Source organism: Gavialis gangeticus, unplaced genomic scaffold (genome assembly GCF_001723915.1).
Source record: "Gavialis gangeticus isolate Ggan-Ray unplaced genomic scaffold, GavGan_comp1, whole genome shotgun sequence".
NCBI classification, from domain to species: Eukaryota; Metazoa; Chordata; order Crocodylia; family Gavialidae; genus Gavialis; species Gavialis gangeticus.
Window position 1 is genome coordinate 7,085,855 of NW_017729028.1, and position 19,309 is coordinate 7,105,163.

General features: G+C 41.5%; 1 protein-coding gene across 1 annotated transcript in view; it reads right to left on the minus strand.

Moving 5' to 3' along the window:
* The window catches only part of ADAM17 (ADAM metallopeptidase domain 17), a 45,839-nt gene that overhangs the window by 23,681 nt on the left and 2,849 nt on the right, over window positions 1-19,309 (minus strand). Inside the window, exons 2-6 of the mRNA XM_019520736.1 lie at window positions 8,143-8,275; window positions 7,822-7,955; window positions 7,003-7,091; window positions 5,153-5,321; window positions 4,338-4,468 (exon numbers count right to left, since the gene is read on the minus strand). Of these exons, the coding sequence (XP_019376281.1) occupies window positions 4,338-4,468; window positions 5,153-5,321; window positions 7,003-7,091; window positions 7,822-7,955; window positions 8,143-8,275 (656 nt within the window). The remainder of the gene's footprint in view (window positions 1-4,337; window positions 4,469-5,152; window positions 5,322-7,002; window positions 7,092-7,821; window positions 7,956-8,142; window positions 8,276-19,309) is intronic.

The window sequence follows — 19,309 nt, forward strand, 5'->3', positions numbered from 1 at the left end:
GGGGGACTCCGCTACCCACCTCCCCCCAGGTCGAGTATGACCCATCCACCACCACCCTCTTTTAGCAATTCTGTCCCTCATAGCCAAGGCCTCTTTCCAAGCAAAACTGACTATATTTTTTAGAAACACACACACTTTAACTGAAAATAAACCACTTCCAAATTCACTCAAAATGGAGAGTGCCACGGACACTAATCTCAAGTCATTTTGTAATAACTTCTGTTCTGGTTACCTGATTACTATTGCGTTGGTTACCGCATGCACATGCAGGTCTGCCAGGAATTCCAAGCAAGATGGACAACAGGCTAAAAAGATTTTACGTAAGTGCACAAAGTGACGCAAAAGAACTTCACCTGAACACTTTAAATTGATTAACTCAAGAGATTGTACTGGTAATGGACTAGCAGGACACAGTTCCAGAGAACAGAGAATAAAGACGCTGAATAGATTGAAAAGGACAGTCTCCCTTCCCAAGATAGAGGCTGCTGGTGAGCAGATCCTTTAAAAGGTTAGGGTCTGGTGCAAGGCAAGTCAGCCTGCATGTGGCCCATTTTATGCTTAGGTCCCAATACTGAGATGAAAATACACTTTGTTTAGAGAAGTTACCTGATCACTACATTCTACTGGTCTCACACTCCCAGAGGAGTAGAGTTGGTCCTGCTGGCCGATCCACCAAGTGCTGCATGTGCTCTAAAAGAAAAGTAGTAATGCAATTCTACCCCAAGGAGGGAGACACAAAGCCTCCTATCTTAGGGGAAAGTCAGAGGTCCAGAGCCTCTAACTGTGAAAAGTAGCAGCAGGAATTCTGGTTCTCTCAAGAGTGAGAAAAGGGGAAAAAAGGTAACTACAAGGAAAAACAAATTTCAAAATAAGCCTGATAAAAATGGAACAAACTCAGGTCTGTAGGTAAGTAGTTTGTTCATAGATGCTACGATAGGTAGGGACCTTAACAAATTAGAGTCCAACTCCCTGAGCAGGCAGGAAAGAGTGCTGGGGTCAGATGACCCCAACCAGATGCCTATGCAGCCTTCTCTTAAAGACCCCCAAGGCAGGGGAGAGCACCACCTCAAAGAAGTTAGCAAGAGCAGCATCTCAAAAGCCCCACATTTTGATATTTCAGAGGTTTTTGAAGTCATTTCAACAGATATTTTTATTCTTTAAGAACCATATACTCCAGTTTGGCTGGCATGTTGAAAGCAAATGTTTCTGTATTTTATACAGATAAGTCCATGTACATTTTCCCTAATTTTTCCCTACTATTCTAAAACAATATGGCTACAACCTGGATACCTTCCTACTTAGACAGAATATGTTCACAGAGCCAGCTCACTGGAAATCATTTTTATTGTGGTCATGGAGAACCCAGGAAGAAGTTAAAGAAACTAACAAGAAACTCCCACTCCTCTAACACACCTTATTCAAGCATTATCAAATTTCATATCTGGGCATCATACGCAGATTACAAAAGCAGTGAGACCATTGAGAAAAAGCAGTATAAAAAATTTAAAAGACTTGTTAGTACCAAGCCAGCACAGACTGTAAAACAGTAGTTGCAAGTGAGCAACAAGTGTCTTATAAAAAAAGAACAGCTGCTTACAGGCAACTTTTCTCCTGCAAATTTTTTCCTCTACCATGTATCAACAACAAAGCCACTACTTACAAGCAACATTTGTTATAGGTGGATATGGATGTTGTAATGCACCAATTTCTTCTTTGCATTCTGTCTTGCTACTAAGAGATTTGATGCAGGGAAGACAGAAGACTCTTGCTTAAAGTTGAAATTATCAGACTGACAAATCATTCAAGTTAAACAAGTCAAGAGTTGCACAGGTTGGTTATGTGCAGAAAGTGGAAACAGAGCAATAAACTTCTGCATGGTTATGAAAACAGAAAGGCAAAGAACTGTCAAACACAAAAGGCCTCAATGTCAGCAAGGCTCCCTTTACATGATTCAAGACAAAACACAGGAAGCAGGAACATGCAATCAAGGAAAAGACTCTTCAGCTCAACTGCATGATTTTAACACTAGTGATGGCTGTTTTTTTCCAAATGAAAAAATATCCATTTCAACATCCCTTACAAAAAACAAGGAGCAAAACAGCAGCTGAGCAATGGCTTCCTGAGGAGTTTTCCCTAGATGTCATCTACAGTGATGATAAAACAGAGGCCATGAAAAAGAAAAAAAATTAAAAGCCAGAAGTGGGAAAGATTTAAAGGATGGAATAAATTGTGTTGTCTGTGCCAACATGGAGTGACAGACAGGAAAGTGAAAGTGACCCAAATGCTTTGTGAAGGACAGTACTAACCTTCCCTTCATTTACTGCAGGTCAGCAAATGCGTAAGTGGCAGGTGAACTGTTCAATCAACTGCTTGAAAAAGTAGGAATACCAGCTTCGCATCCAGAGCCATTAGATGCATCTTCCACTGGATGAGTACCCTGCACATCTCCAAGAAGTGGCTCCCACTAACAATCAGCTCAAACTCCTATGCCCTACTGCATCTTTGATGCAATTTATGGATTGTGGTGCAATTACAAACACAAAAGGACATTATCAATCAGAGACTGCAAGATTACTGCTGTTCTAAAGGTGGGCCCCAATAGAGTTCATAACCATCTTGAGCATCTAAATTTACTATTTAGTCAGTCTTGTTGATGCTTGGCAAGATGTAAAACCAAACACACAATTTCCGACAGTTTTAAAAAAGTTTGTTTTGCTTAAGGAGGAAAAAGGGAGAGCAAAACAAAGATAGAGTCCGACAGCCAACTGGAAACTCCACTTCCTGACAACATGACGGAGATCTTGCTCATATCCGGAGAGACAACTGAGGAAGAATTACGTGGCATCTGAGCTGCTACAAGGCCAGAGAAGTGAACTCAGGTTGAGAAGAGAAACAACTGAGAGGATGAGGATTGTATCTGATGAAATTCTACTTCTGACAGAATGAGAGGTGTTGAAGGCTTCAAAAATAGTCTGTCACTTCTCACATGTAAGGGCTCAGTGACAAGATCTACAAAGCCTTTGGGACACTGAATCCTATTTCCAAAACAAAAAACTGTGACAAGCAATAAAAGAGGAAATGAACAGAGATCTTTCACATGAAATGAGTAAATCTGCCCTTTTTTAAATTAATGTACAAGTTAGTTTCCACTTTAAAAGTGCATTCAGTTCCACTCCTTTGAAATGAAGTTTGGGGGTTCCTTACACCTTTTCTGTTGATGAAAAAAGTATTTTCAAAAATGAATGAGTGCATATTTAAAACGTAACTGTGTACAGCATATTATTGCTAATAATAATCACACATTTTAATACTACAATTACAGAATGGAGTTCAGATTGACACTTGAACACAAATGAACAAGCAAACGTGGCGAGGGAGGGGGAAGCTATAGCACATACTGTAACTGCTCCTGTATCAGAAAGAACAGACTGGTTTTGGTCAGCAACACTCCCTACAGTGATCACTTAGTAGGAACATTCTCTTCAACTGGAACATTCTCTTCAGCTCACGTTGCAATGAGATAGGCTATGTAGCTCTTCCAGATGCAGGTACATGACATTTGTGTTCACCACAGCTAAATTACAGAGCCACAACTCAAACCTCTATAGTAAATTATTGCAACTATGATGTTAATTTGAAAGGACATATTTCTCCACTGAAGAAGGGGAGGTATACTACACACTGGAAGATACCAGTTTGCATCTTTATTCCTCATGTTGATTCACTCAATTAATTTAGGTGACCTTGTTTGGTATTTCTTTAATTAAAAAGGACATGTTTATTGCCAAAGTTTCAGGCTGTTCACAGATTTACAGTACAGTAAAAAAATCTTACTAGCCTGTTTAGGAATGAAGAAAAGGAAAGTTGAGAGAGCAGTTTAAAAAAAAAAATATACAGCTTAAAAAGGTGCGTTTAGGGTGCTACACGAGTTATTTATTAGTACTATTTAGTTGTACAAACATGATTCACAAGATCAACCCAGAGATTTCAAATTGTTTTTAACAGTGTGAATTCCTTTCTGCCTCACTGTGGTCTGAGTTCTTTGCAATAGAAAATGTATTTTAACTACAGAAAAATAATAAAACAAGTAAAAAAAAACTAAGAGTTGGCATTTTCCAAGAGGTGCCTTTAGTTAATGACATGTCCCAGTTTAAAAAAAAAAAGTAGAGAACCACTGCTCTACTAGATAAGATGTACTACCAGTCACACAGTAAATTCAACATTTCAGAACATACAGGTTACATTAGCTTTCTAACTACCATAGCACCATTTTTTATGCTGCAAGTCATTTGCTTGCATGACTTCTAGCAAGTGAAAACAGATTGCCCTGTACTTACTAAGTAATTAATAGTTGTGCTTTCCTCCCCACGGCCCATATACTTGAAGAAGCGATGATCTGCAACCACAAGCATCTTGCATGTGTTCTTGGGGGATTCTGAAGCAGCTCTTCTTTCCCGATGGACATTCACTAACATAAAGGTTTAAGTACAAAAAATATTCAACATACACATCTCTTGGCAATTTATAAACACTTTTATTCTGGATTTGAAAGCTTAAGTTTTCTAAAGTAACCCCTCTTAAAGCACAAGTTTACATAACAGTTCCCTGACCTATAGCTGTAGGAAAAAAACTTAGTAAGACTGAGCAGAAAAAGGGAGGTCAAGTTAGCTTTATTTTCCCACTAGGTTCTCAAAACCTTGTACCCTAACACTTCCTCTTCTGCCATCTCTCTGACCTAGTGATGCTTCAGGCACAGAAAACTGTGCCACCTCCATGCAGAATCCATCCTGGCTCAAGAAGCATTCTAGAGAGCCACATATGCCAAACAGCTTCTGCTGGTATATCACAAAGAAACAAGCAAGACAAAGTCACTTCCATGTTTCCTTTAGTGCAAAATACATGACAGAATATTATTAAGAGACTGTAAAGAAAGAGAACTTCAGGAGAGACCAGTACCCTTTCTGAAGATCCCTTTGTCCCAAACCAAATTGTTTTTTCTTTGTCTGACATAAGTGTTGAAAGTTAAGGACTACCATAGAGATCACAACACAGAACTTCCCAGACGTGAAAGAGCCACATCAGGCCACTAAATGAACAGATTTCAAATATTTCTCCCAAAAGTTTCACTCTTCCCCAACATCTGGGCACTGACCTTCATTTGCCTTGCTCTCCTCGAGTCCTTCAGGCAGCAGTTTTTCCTCATCAAATTTTAAATAACCACACACTTTCGGAGACTGCAGTCGTGAGAAATCCTTAATATCTTCAGATCTGTAGACCAACAGTCTTTCATCTCTGGTGTTATCTATAAACCGCCAAAGTGGCTAAAAATAACAGAGCTGCCAGTGTTTTAGAGAAAGTATGCATACAACAACTTATACAGATTGAGTTATTATACAAATAAGGCCAATTTCTGTCACTGCCAATGTCCCCATCACGGTGTGTATAGTTACAAATCCTATTCTGTTTACTCAGCTACAGGCACGTTTGCATGGACAAAGCAGGCCTGTTACATGAAATCAAAGGGCTGTGAGGGACTTCAAGGGTCTAATCCAACACTTTACACAGGCACAAGGTTCACCCTCCACACTGCAAAGTGGTTGCCACGTATAAAACTAGAAAAGTGTTAGTAGTTCTGAGAACAACTCAATAAACTACACAGACAGAGCAGCAGCAATCATTTTCCGAATAAGGAAATACATGGAAGGGGATTAAGATGGTTCTGAAAGCAGCATTTCCAAAAAAGATTATTTGGCAAAAAGGCAGAGGCCTGTCTCCCTCCGTGAAAGCCAGTCAAGAACAGCGAGGCTGAGAAGGATCTCTTTTGGATATGCTAAAAATACTTGCTATGTGGAACCCTGCCTCATTCCATACACACCTTAATGGATTATATGGAATACATCAGTGCACACCTAACATGGCTTGAAGCAATATATGTTACAACTCGCAGGGGTACATACGTGAATATTTTAGACAGACTGGAGTGATTGGTTAAACTTGTGTAAATAACATTCCTTAGATAACACTCTTATTGGGTCAAAATTGGACATTGGTGTCAGAAGCGGACTGGCCAAGTCTGCCGATGACACCAAACTCTGAAGTAAAGCATCCACACCTGAGGACAGAGGGTGAGGGTGATCCAGGCAGATCTGGACAGACTGATGTAATGGGTGGACGAGAACCTGATGGTGTCCAACACCGAAAAATGCATGGTTCTCCACCTTGGGAGGAAAAACCTGCACCATGCTTATAGGCTCGGCAGTGCTACGCTGGTTAGCACTACAGATGAAAGGGACTTGGGGGTCATGGTTGACCACAAGATGAACATGAGCCTTCAGTGTGAGCCTGCGACTAGTAAAGTGAGCAAAATGATGGCTTGCATCCATAGATGTTTCTCAAGCAGACCCCGGGACGTCATTCTCCCACTGTACTCGGCCTTGGTGAGGCCGCAGCTGGAGTACTGCGCCCAGTTTTGGGCTCCGCAATTCGAAAAGAAGCATGTGGAGAAGCTTGAGAGGGTACAGAGGAGATCCACGCACATGATCAGAGGTCAGGAAAACAGACCTTATGATGACAGGCTGAGAGCAATGGGGCTATTCAGCCTGGAAAAGTGCAGGCTCAGGGGCGATCTGATGGCCACCTATAAGTTTATCAGGAGTGCTCATCAGGATCTGGGGGAATGACTGTTCACCAGAGCCCCCCCCAAGGGATGACAAGATCAAACAGTCACAAACTCCACTGTGACCGGTTCAGGCTGGACATAAGAAAAAACTTCTTCACTGTTCGAGCTCCCAAGGTTTGGAACAGACTGCCACCTGAGGCAGTTCAAGCACCCACTTTGAACGCCTTCAAAACACATTTGGATGCTTATCTTGCTGGGATCCTATGATCCCTGCTGACTTACTGCCCCTGGGGCACGGGGCTGGACTCAATGATCCTCCACAGTCCCTTCCAGCCCAAATGTCTATGAAATCTATTAAATATTTCTGTAAGGGTCAACAGTACCTCTATATTGTATTCTTCTCCATCAGTACTGATTCTTACAGTAAAGTCTTTGTCACCAATGTGTGCTACAACCTTAGAATTATGTTCACCTGGAAATGTAGAAGAGAAAAACATGAGCTAACTAAAAAGCTGTATCCTCTCTGTACCCTCTCTTCCTACCCCCACAAAAAAATAAATAAAAATTAAAAAAAAGAAGTTGATAGAGCCTTTGTATATTTTTTTCACTCTACAGCCAAATTGTCTTCCTGATCCTAGGCTGTAAGAGGTGTTATAGAGATATGTGAAAGATAATACTTTATAAACTCAAATTTACCTTAATACACAAAACTTAACTAACAGGTATTTGGCAAAACTGGGTTAAGATTGCTCAGGGAGTCAATAAAAGAATATGGAGTCTTTTGGTAACCAAGTGGTCTCTCTGGGATACACGAGGCATCGCATGTTATAGAACTACTATCTGTGGGTTTCCTGTTTTGTCAACAAAAGATTTCAGTTCCAAGTAGTATAAATCCAGTATCTCAGCTGGATTTAACGTCAACATTATAATTTTAAAATTATCACAAGCAGCTGCAATGTGTTTTTTCTGTAAAAACATACCTTGATTTTTTAAAAGATAAGTTCTAAACCAATATATTAATACTCGTTGTACCAACCTGACAAAACTGTCCAGAAAAATACTAGAAACAAATCTACTCATTCACCCTCACTGAATTTAAGGATATAAAGTGTCCCTGACATACCATTCATCCTAGGCCAACAACACTTCACAAAGTTGCACTACTTCAGCACTGACATGTGTAGAGTCTAGTCCATACTAACCAACAACATGTCCAGTTAAGAATTCTTGCCAGTGGACACGATACTCCTTTTCCTTGCCTTTACCATCCACAATTAATGCTTTAAATTTTTCTGAAAAGTGTTCAGCAGTTGCAGTTAAGTATAATTTAAAGTGCCTGTAAGAAAATGTTCTTTTGTTAATTCCAAGCAAGCAATATCTACGGAGACAACAGATATATTAGCTTTCAGTTCTACTTAAAGGTCTTGACATTAGAAGACACTGGTTCTTCAACCAGTAAGGTACAAACATACACTTATACAGTAAGTGTGACAGATTGCATAAAACCAGAATGTATCACTTACCTATGCAAGGCTGAAAAACTTAATAGCCTTTCTACATGCGTCTCTGGCTGGAGGTCCCTTTTTCTTAAAGAGTGCTGCTGGATATTTGACTGAGAGAGAACATCAAAATCTGAGAGCATAGATTCAAGCCCCTCTGCAAGAGACAGAGAAAGTTGAGAGGTACGCAAGCATTAAAACAAATGAAAGCACACTGTGGCATCCGGCTCTAAGTCAAGAAGTTTCCAAAGTCTGAAGTGTATTTTATTTTTTCAATCTGATGTTATAGCACAAAAGAAGTGATGCTTTCAATCAATTAAATAAGGTTGCTTTGATTAAGCTCACAAACTAGATGTAGAGACCATCATTCATTTAGTACACAGGACATACAATTGCGACCCAAACCTTCCCTCCTTTTAGTCAGGGTGTCCAAGAGCTATTTATAATACAAAAAATATTTACCAACTATGATAAGTTTCACGTTCAACTTGTAGTACGTGCTCTAGCTGCTGTAAACTCCCCTGCCATGGGGTCATGACTGCACGTCAGAAAAAAAGCTGGTGATTATGCAATTCTAGCACTGAGCCAGGATCATGGTTCTGTGGCAAAGGTAACCTTATTTCTTCCTTATACTCCCAAGAGGCTTTTGCTGCATTTATTTACTTCAGTACACAGAACTGACACATCAGAAGTGGACTCCAGTAAAAAAAAAAGTGGGACTTCCACAGAACGCCATCTCAGAGACAGCCACGCTAAGAACCTAACTGCCCAGTCGCTTAAACCATGACCTACCTGGCTACACTCAGTTCCAATATTACTAGATTGGTGGTTAAACCCCTGGGGGATTGACAGACCATGTCCAAGGGGTCTGCAAAAGATCATTCAAAAGTATGAGAATACCCACACTTACATTTCAGAGGTCCGCACCTCCATTCAAAATTTTCCATTCAACTTTTTATTTTATTTATTTATTTATTTTTTAGGTGTCCAAGGGGTCGGCACCCCCATTTAATTTTTGTTTAGGTGTCCGCAAATGAAAAAAGGTTGAAAAACTACTGTACTAGATCATTAAATAAGTAATACTACAAGGTAACTGACTTTTACAGGGCTCTTGGTCATTGAAAACCATCAATTAGAAAACCTGTCAGTAAAAAGATTACAAGTGACTTCAAGACTCCCAGCACCCCATCCCAACCTCTCACTTATGCCCGTGGGCTCCAAGAGGTCCTGGATCACTGCAGTATCAGCAGCCACCACTCCAAGGTGCAAGGGCATGTATTAGGGTACAGGAGCTTGAAGGATGCCTGGGCAAGGACCATGCCTTCCTGCTTCGTGGCACTGCATAAGCACTTGTAGGAAAGATACTCCCTCCCCCATCCTGGTCCCCAACTGAAGTAGGCTTATTATGTTGCAACATTAAAAAAAAGTGTGGGTGGGGGTTTTTTTTTTCCTTTCTTTTTTTCCTGTACCACCACTCCTCCCCCCCACCATTTGGGAAGTGCAATGCAGTTGCAACCCTCCAGATACTTTATTTTGCAATTCCCAGTTTCATAGTTTTTTAGCAGCTGGAAGGGACCTTAACAGATCATGAGGTCCAGCCCCCCAGCACTTGGCCAGGAAAGACTGCTGGGGTCAGATGACCCCAGCAAGATGGGTATCAAGACACGTTTTGAACTACTTTTTTGTTCAAAAACCATTTAGGAAGGAAGCTGGTTGAGATAACTGGTCATATACAGACGTCTGATGAGCTTACTGCTATGATGGGGAAATATACCTAATGAAGATGGCCCACTTTGTGAGATATATTGAGAACTTTCAATTGTTCACTATGTATTTTAAAGATACGCCAAAGTAACTAGAATCAAGGACAGGTCTTCATATTTAGGAACATACTGAAATTGAGGTGACAGATGATTTGTAGGCTGATTGTGGCACTGGACACTTATAACAGCCAGCCCCCCACCACTACCTGGCAGAGAGGCCCTGGCAGCCCCACCCCTGACTGGGCAAGGTTATGCACTCCTACAATGGTTTTTAAAATAGACAAACCTGGTTAAGGCAGTTTCACTTCCAGTGTACATTTGTTTGAGGAGATTCACAATTTGTTATAAGCAGCATCCCCATAGCTAGCCTGTTGCAGACTGAAAACTGTTAATCAGATCAGCAGTGAGAAAACATCTTTAAAAAAAGTTTTGTTTGGACTTTAAAGCCATTGTGATTTGTTGCTTAGGGCACAAGGGGCAATAAAACAGGTGTTCCACAACTCAGTTACCCCTCACAGATTGAACACAAAGGCTGAAAGACAGGTAATTCTCTCTTTTTGCCCTAGGTCAGGGTTCTTCTCCCATAGGAGTATTTAGGGAAGAAACTGGCAGGAGATCAGTTGGATAAAACTAGGAAAGGAAGAGGATTGCTGCACTATCAGATAAGGGTTAGCCTCTCAGTGCTGTCAGCTATAGTCTACCCTTTCTTGTCTGGACAAGTGGAACTACAAGAGTCCTATTCTGCCTACACAATACACCCTTGCCATGTCCTCCGGAGTAGCCTTACATACACACAAGGAAGTATTACGAAAAACAAGAAACAGAGTGCGAGGAGATAAGTAACAGGACTTAAGACACAGAAACCAATAACACAGCGTGCTAATCAGACACTTCTAGTCTCTGTAGTAGCGCAACAAAAAGGCACTTGTTAAATTTCAATGCAAACATACGTACAACAGCTAAAAGGACAATTTACTTGCAACATCACTGACTCCTAGAACACAATACTATCAGATATGATTTGGTGGATTAAGTCAGGTATCAAAAGTGTAAGGGAAAAATATATAATCTAGCTGTATCTGATAGCACACGAGTCAAAAATCTCTCCGTAAAATAGATTTAAAAACCTACAAAAGAGGGATTCAACTTCCCAAATTATCTAGCCTTTATTAAAAGGTAAATTGTAACTATGTGAATAAAACACACACACATCCAGCCCTAAGGTCTGACTTATAAGAACTTACTGCAGAATTGGGGCCACAGTAAGTAAATTAATAGTGGCCAAATTTTACCACCTCTTTGGTCTGTATTCTCTCCTCACTTTTGTAGGCTGACCTTCTTCCTTCAAACATCTACAGTCTTTCCCCACTGAGCTTCCATAATGCTGTGCTGGCTCTGATCTTTCCTGCTGTTTCTTTCGAAGGCTTACCTCCTCCTTTCTGTCAGAGCACAGCTCAGCTCCATTCTTGGCCCCTGCTCCTCCTCATCTGTAGTTTTTCCTTATGGGGGGCAGAGGAGTTTGTTATCTCTTTTGTACGGAGGATCCCAAAATCTACCTCTCAATCCTCCTGCCTACTAGGACAACTCCTAAACTCTCCCAAAACTCTGAAAGCAAAACCTCAACTCACCTTAATGGCCACCACTAATTCCTTCTTTTTCTCTCCTAGACTTTAAGCAGCTGGAAATTGTGTTCAACTGCAGAGTTTTAACACTGAAGGAAATATACAAATAGACACTTTTTTAAAGAAGTTACACACTAATAAGTCTTACATCAGATCATCTACATCAACAAAGACCTTAAGAATTCACAGTCCTTGCTAGAATAATCATTAATTCAAGATAGGGCAAGTTCCCCTTCTAGTATACAGCTACCACAGTTGTTCTCAAAATCCGAGTCAATGCAACCCTTGGAAAAATATGCCAGCTCTTAGCTTTCATTCATGCTAGCTTTCACCCTGGCTGAGCATCACTGAGCTCCTAGGTTAACTGCCAGTGCTCTCTCCCCACAACCACCTGAATCCCCAAGATCCAAAAAAATTCCTACGATCTCATCCCTAATATCTTGCTCTGAAAGCAAGAAGTATGTGAGATCAGCTTTTTCATAAACACCCATTTGAATTATACAAATTTAGATATACAAAGGCACAGTCTGCCTGAGGACACTGAATTTGAACTTAGAAAATGTAAATAAACTATTTTAAGTCCTGTCCAAGGTCACTGGGTGGCATGGAAAAAAAAAAAAAAAGGAAAAACCTGTAGTCAATTCAAGTACTCCAGCAGTATAAAAATATACCTGAGAGATTTTTTTAAAAAGTTACAAACACAAGATTATTTTCCAAGTTCAGAAGTGGTTCCAGGAATAGCACATTTGTAAGTGCATAAATTCAATTTTTACTCCTTTTGTTTCAAAAGATATTGGGAGGACAACTCTGGAGACTGAAATCCAAGAAGATGCATAGAAATATAAATGGTTCTTCAAAGTCAGGAGACATCTGTGACAGTCTCTGCAACTGCTCAATGCTTGATGTGCCTGCTGGCACTGAAAAAAAAAAGTGTCAACCAGTGTTCTTTTTGCATTAACTGATGGCACACTAGTCTCAATCCAGCTCTAGATCTCATTTACCATCCAAAATGCCTTATGGTAACTCTCCAGTTGAACCAAGTTTGGTTCCCTAGGGGTGAACGGTTCCTTGGTGAACCTCCCTAGAACACAGTCATTTCTAATAGCGAGGTTACTTGTAAAGCTGGTTTAATTAAATCAATCAGCTGAAATAGAATAATAAAAATGTAAACCTCATTTTAGTAGCTATTACTATCTGAATTTAGAATATATTCTGCTAAAGTAAAATTCCATGGTACTCCTTAACTTTATTGTTTAAACTTTCCAATTTGTGATCTAAAATCAAAACCCTGATCTAGAACGCACAAATGAAAAAGTTTATATAAGCAGTTGTGCAGAAAACATCCCCTGTAAGCAGGTTATTCCACAACAGTGAATTGTAGGTGCTCTGCATCTGGTACTGACCAATACAGACAGAATATGAGGTAAACGGGAACAATGGTCTTCTCACACCACAAATCCTGCACGGCTACCAATCTAGATAATTCCTAACTCTAGATTACCCACCCTATTTTGTTTACCAAGCATACACCAACCAAAGTACCCAAACTGGAAACAAAAAGTGATAGGGTAAGTCAGGCTTATTACTAGGAAACGTATCTTAAAATCTGTTCAATTTCCACGTACACTAAACACGGTTTGGCCACTCTGGCCTCCACAATTAAATCACTGATCTAGCGGTCCTAAACACACACAAAGGAGCGTGTACTGTATTCACTCAAAGCAATACGACGCCCACTTAAGGCAGAATATATTGTATTTCCTTTTAAAACAATGCACTGAAAGTAAATAAGAAAGCTCTCTCAGACCTCAACATTATACTCAAAAAGAAATTAATGCAATACAGCAGCAGCACCTTAAACAAGAACAGCATCATATGACTTGGCTCTCATGAATCACGTGCTTTCATACATTCTTCAGTTGAAGAATGATTACATCATATGACTGTACTGTGCTCAAGAAACTACAGTTTTTGTACTTTGTTCTGCAATCCAGAAGCTAACGGCTTCCAGGCTGAGCTATACAGTTGCACACTGGGGGCAAAGATGCCACACACACAAAAATGCACATGAAAAAGGGTCTAAGTAGAAACCAAATGCAACCTGCCCAAGCTTTGCTTATGCTGCTTCCTACTATTTATCCAGCTCTGTGCTTTTGGAAACAAACCTAAAACATTCTCAGTAGACATATCCTTGGTGAGATGTTCTAGCACTAGACTCTGCATAGTGAGCCTTTTCACAGAGTGCACTGTGCAACACCTTCTGGAGCTCTAGGACAGGGTAGGCAATCGCCGGCATGCGTGCCAAAGTGTGGCACGCAAAGGCATTTTGTTTGGCACGCGTATCTTAGGGCAGACTATGGGGAATTGGCTGGGGCTGTGCTGCTACAACAGGAATCAGGCCCCTCACAGTTCCCCCACCACCTGCTCCCAACACAAACATTTTACAAGTGGAGGTTGTGGGTGTTTTTGGCACTGCCCAAAAACACTGCTGACCCCTGTTCTAGGGCTTGGGCATAGATTCACTCATTGCAGGACAGTAATCTGCTGTTGAAAGCAAATTAAGGATGGGATAAAACTCTTGATAAGTTTAACAAAAACAAAGTCCCTCTCACTTTTGCTGCATGGTCACAAGAGAGTTTATGCTGGGAAAAAAAAAAAAAAAACCCAGTGCAAACCAAAACTTTTGTGCATAGGTGACACCTAAATTCTTATATCACCTACAGTGATGGATTTATCAGTAAATACTGAAATTCAAACACTATCTGTCCCTCAGGCCATAATTACCTTTTTCCTGGCTAACGCAGCAGAGCTGGACCTTAAGGAAAAATATAAAGGAAGGTTATACTTTCACTATTAGTTTGTATAAAAGTCATTTGATGACTATATTTTTCTTGTTGTCCAACATGACATTTCAACTTGTGAATTCTAATAAGTAAAATTATGTTTGTAAATACTAGCATTTTAGGAAAAGAAACATTATAATAGAAACAAGTCTCAGCTTTTTTATGTACTGTGCCATGTTATTCAAAACAAAAATTACTCTGATAACTCAGTTATAGAAAATATTGCCCAAGAAAAGCAAGTTATATGCTCAGCATCCATGAAGGAAGACGACTTCTGCTTTGTGACACTTTTATGAGTCCCATTTTAAATAATGTTTTATGACTGGTTAACTTCAGAAGGGGGTAAGAATTTGAGGCAGAAGATTAAAACTGGTATTTAAGTCTCTAAGTGGTAGATTCAACACGATGCAAATATGGGAACATATGGTCAAGTCAAGACTATGAAGCCAATAGAAAACGTAGATGAATTTTTTTTATATTTGAATACCAAGACACTAAAAGACTTAAATACTTTCCTTCCAGGGGGTCTCTTAATAGGAAGCATACCAGTCAAAACAGATCCAAAGTTACCTAATTCAATACCCCACCCATCACACTAGTTTGAGTTTGCTGATGATGACAAGGCAGAACATAAGAGTGGGCAGATACATGCTGATCTACCTCTCACTTACATCTGAACTTGGCCTGTAAGAAAAGAGAATAAGTCATTAAGCACAAGGATTAAAATCCTTTAGAACAGGGGTGTCAAACATAGGGCCTGTAGGTCTCCCACAGACCCTGTGTGCCTCGTGTGGCTCACTGAGCCAGTCTGGCATGCAGGCTGCATCCAGCACAGGGAGCTCAGTCCAGGGTGCACGCTGCATGCAGCACCTGCGCCAGACTGACCCAGAGCACTGACAGCCCATTCGCCAGATGAGTTTCCCACCCCCCTCCTGCCTTAGAAGAACTGTTGTTGTATCACCAGTTGCATGAGATATGCATCAGAACTCCTTTTTACAACTTAAACTGTTGGCCACAACAACTTCCTGTGGTAACATGTTCCACTGTCTAGTTTTGTATCATATGGAAAAGTTGCTTCTTTTAATCATTTTTTAATTTTTCACCATCGATTTCACTGAACACCCTTTCCCCTTTACAGGACAGGGAGAACAGAATTCCCAACCTAATTTGTCTGCATCATTAATTATTTTTTATATTTTATCACATCCTCTTTAAACTGAAAAAGCACAAACTTTTCAACATCTCTTCAAAAAGGAATTTTCCTATGCCCTTGGTCTGTCTTGCCAGCCATCTTTGACCACTTTTTAGTTCTGCAATATTATTTTAAGATAGAAATGGTGTTCAGCACTAGTCATCCTAAAGAGGGAGCTGAACCAACAACTTGTACGAGAGCATTTTAGATCTATATTTTATCTCTATATTAACCCATTTCTTACTCATCCCAATGTTGTTAGCTGTTAGTTGTGGGGTTCTCCAATGAGCTCAAGTTCCATTTCTTGAGCTGACAAAAAACTGTGCTGTTGTAATTTTTTCCTTTCAGGGTGCACTACATTGCATTTACTGACACTGAATTAGCCAGAGTGTTGCTCAGGAATTTAGGAAATACATTACACATCTCTTGGGTCCTGTCTAATCTCAGTAACTATGACACCTGAAAAACTCTCTATCTTCACTAGTCAAATTATTTCCAGATGATGAACGTATTAAAAACACAGGATCTAGCACAGAATCCAGAATTTGGACAGCCCTGATATAAGGTGTACCAGTCTATAACTCCCTGGGATCACTCAGTACCCTTCCAAAATATAGGCACCCATGGGCAGATCTACAATTTTGAGACAGGGGCTGCAGATGGTGAGATGCATCATCACATAAAAAAACAACACTTGTTTCCAATTAAAAATAAACTAGAAGCTTTACTAACATGCTAGGGGCCTGGGGCTGTATGATTCAGTTTAAGATTAAAGCAAACACAAATATAATTTCACTGGGATGATTTAAAAACCACCTGCAGGGCTGTGAAATAGCAGCTCCATCATTACCAAGAGCAAACAGACAGCAGCATCAGAGAACAAATGGTAGTTTGATTCATGGAACATCAAGACCATTAAAAAGAAGAACGAGTCATTAATACCTGTGAAATAAAGTGCATAGATGGGATCAGGCAGATTAGAATGAGCTATTAAGTCAACTTATTCCCTCAACACTGCCCAACTAGAAATGCTGCTGCTACTGCCAGGCAGTTGGTTTTAAACTTTGGGTGGAGCAGGAATCCAAGTGGGGTGCAAGTGCATCAGATAACCCACACCACACCGCTGAAACCATCCCTGCAGGTATCTCATTTGTCACCCTGCAGTCCCTAGACTATTTTAAATGAGATGGGATATTTTTATTAGCACCTGAGCTTCTCCATTGAGTTCCTTCAGAAATGTTTACTGTATTGGGCTGGCTGGCTTACTGCACTTTAAATGATCAATTTATCAAGCACTTCTTCCAGCATGTCACTCTGAGAATGGTGGTCTCTGATACTAGGCAAAAGCAAGTCTGAGGCAGGCTAACTCAAAAACATCATTCTTCTTCTCAGCTGCTTTCTAATCTTCCTCACTTGCTCCTCTCAATCCCTGGTGATCCAGCACAGCCACCTGCTTCCAACAGAATCATAGAATCATCATAGAATCATAGAAGTCGGGGTGGAAGGGGCCTTGTAGATCTTCAAGTCCGACCCCCTGCCTGGGCAGGAGAAAAAGTGGGCTCAAATGACTCCAGCCAGGTAGGCATCAAGCCTTTTCTTAAAGACCCCCAGTGTAGGAGCCAGCACCACTTCCCTTCAAAGCTGGCTCCAGACAGAGAGTCCCTTGTGGGTTTTTTTGTCATTTGTTTTGTTTTTTGTTTTGTTTTTACACACTTAGCTATCTGCCCTTCCAACTCAATTTCCACTCTTCTCTTTTCCCCTCTTACTGCCTGCCTGCTAAAATGAGCTGTTTATTGGCTTCACTTGGGCCAGACTGCCAAGTTTTGAAGGATTTCTGTTTGGCTTGAATAGCCTCTTGAAACCTGCCATTGAGCCATAATGGTTTACTCCTTGTCCTCCTGGTTCCTTTTCTGTTCAGCAGCATGGATGTTTTCAGGGACGCCTACTGCCAATTAAGCTACCCCCATATAGCCTCCAGGATTTTACTTTAAACTTTAAGGTCCTTTTGATTATATTATAAAAAGAAGATTTAAAAATCTGTTAAAAACTGTTGCTCCTTGGTACCCACTGGGTACTGAACCCAGTTATACTGGGGTCATAGAATCATAGAAAATGAGGGCTGGAACCCCCTGTTCAAAGCAGAACCATCTCCAACTAGATCATCTCAGCCAAAGCTGTGTCTATCTAGGTCTTAAAATCCTCCAAGGATGGAGATTCCACAATCTCTCTGGATAACCTGTTCCAGGACTTTACTACCCTCCCAGAAAGTTTTTCCTAATATCCAACCTAAACTTCCCTTGCTGGAACTTGAGACCATTGCTCCTGGTCACTGCTATTTAGCAGTTCAGTTCCTATTGTGACCCAGAGGATTCCCCATCGGTCTTGGACTTCCTCATAGCACAGGGGTGTCCAACCTTTTTGAATGTGGGGCCGGATCATGAACTTTATCACCCAGGGGGCCAGGCTCATGCGGCCTGTCCAGTCCAGCCACAGCTGGGGGGGGGAGGGGGGGGACAGGGGTCAAGGGGCACCGCCTGACCCCACTGTGTCCTCCATGCCACCTGGGTGGCCTCAAGGATGCTTCCACACCTGCACACCTGGGCTCAGCAGCCAGAGGGACATGTGGGGACCCTACAGGGAGGTGCAGGACATACAGGGACTCCCACCTGCTCCTTCTCCCCTGGGGCAGCATGGGCCCGACCGGCAGGGCTCCCTCCCTCCCCAGGGCCCACAACTCACCACCCCCAGCGCAATGTCTGTGGGCACGGGGGGATGCGGGGAGGCAGGAGTGGTGCCAGCTTCCCGCCCCAACAGCCACAGCCACAGCAGCAGCGGCATCTCCCGCGGGCCCATCCACAGCATCCACAACCCCCGCGCCCACCCGCCCGCTGCACCATGACCTGCTCCAGCCTGTGCAGCCAGCGAGGACCAGCGCAGGGCAGGGCCAGCATGCAAATGAGGAAGGGAGGGGCAGGGCTAGGAAGGGACACCGAGAAATGAAGGGGGAGGGGAGGGGAGGGAAGGGGAGGAGCTGCACCGCATCGGCAATGTCAAGTTGATGCAGTGCATGTGGGAACCTTGTCACTTCCCCAGCCCTTCAGCAGCCATTAGGAAGCTGCTGAGGGGCTGAGGGAAGGACAAGGGGTGGGAATAAAAGTAAACAGTGTTTACTTTTGTTTCCCATCGCAGCACCTCAGGCCTCAAAAAACGGCTTGGCGGGCTGAATGGTGGCCCGCGGGCCATATGTTAGCTAAGCCTGTCATAGCATGACCATGCAGCCACCAGCCATCAGAAAGAAGATAAAATGTTCTCTCTCCTTGCCAATAGCCTATCAATGCAACACAGCTTGTTAGGAGAACTACCAAACAAGGATTTCAAAGAACTCCAAATGCCGAAAAACTAAAAAACAAAGACGAACAATTTAAGATCTCCTCAAAAGCCTTGGCAAAAGCTTGAACTAAAAAACCCAAATTTTAATTTTATAATGCACATTCTGTGTCCTGGGTAACTGTGAACTGCTTAGTAACAAGAAAACACTGATAATACTAGCACTTAAGATGGAATTAATTAGGCCTATGATTGTCAACGAGGGTGCCATGGATGCCAACATAAACCCAGAGATGTCTAGTATAAAACCATGGTGTCAAAAATATTATGGCCACTTATGGTCTTTCTGAGAGGGCAGGGGTTGCAACAGAATTACTCTATTGTTTTTCCATAATCAAAAAATGAATGAAAGCTAAGAGCTGACATTTTCGGGGGGGGGGGGGG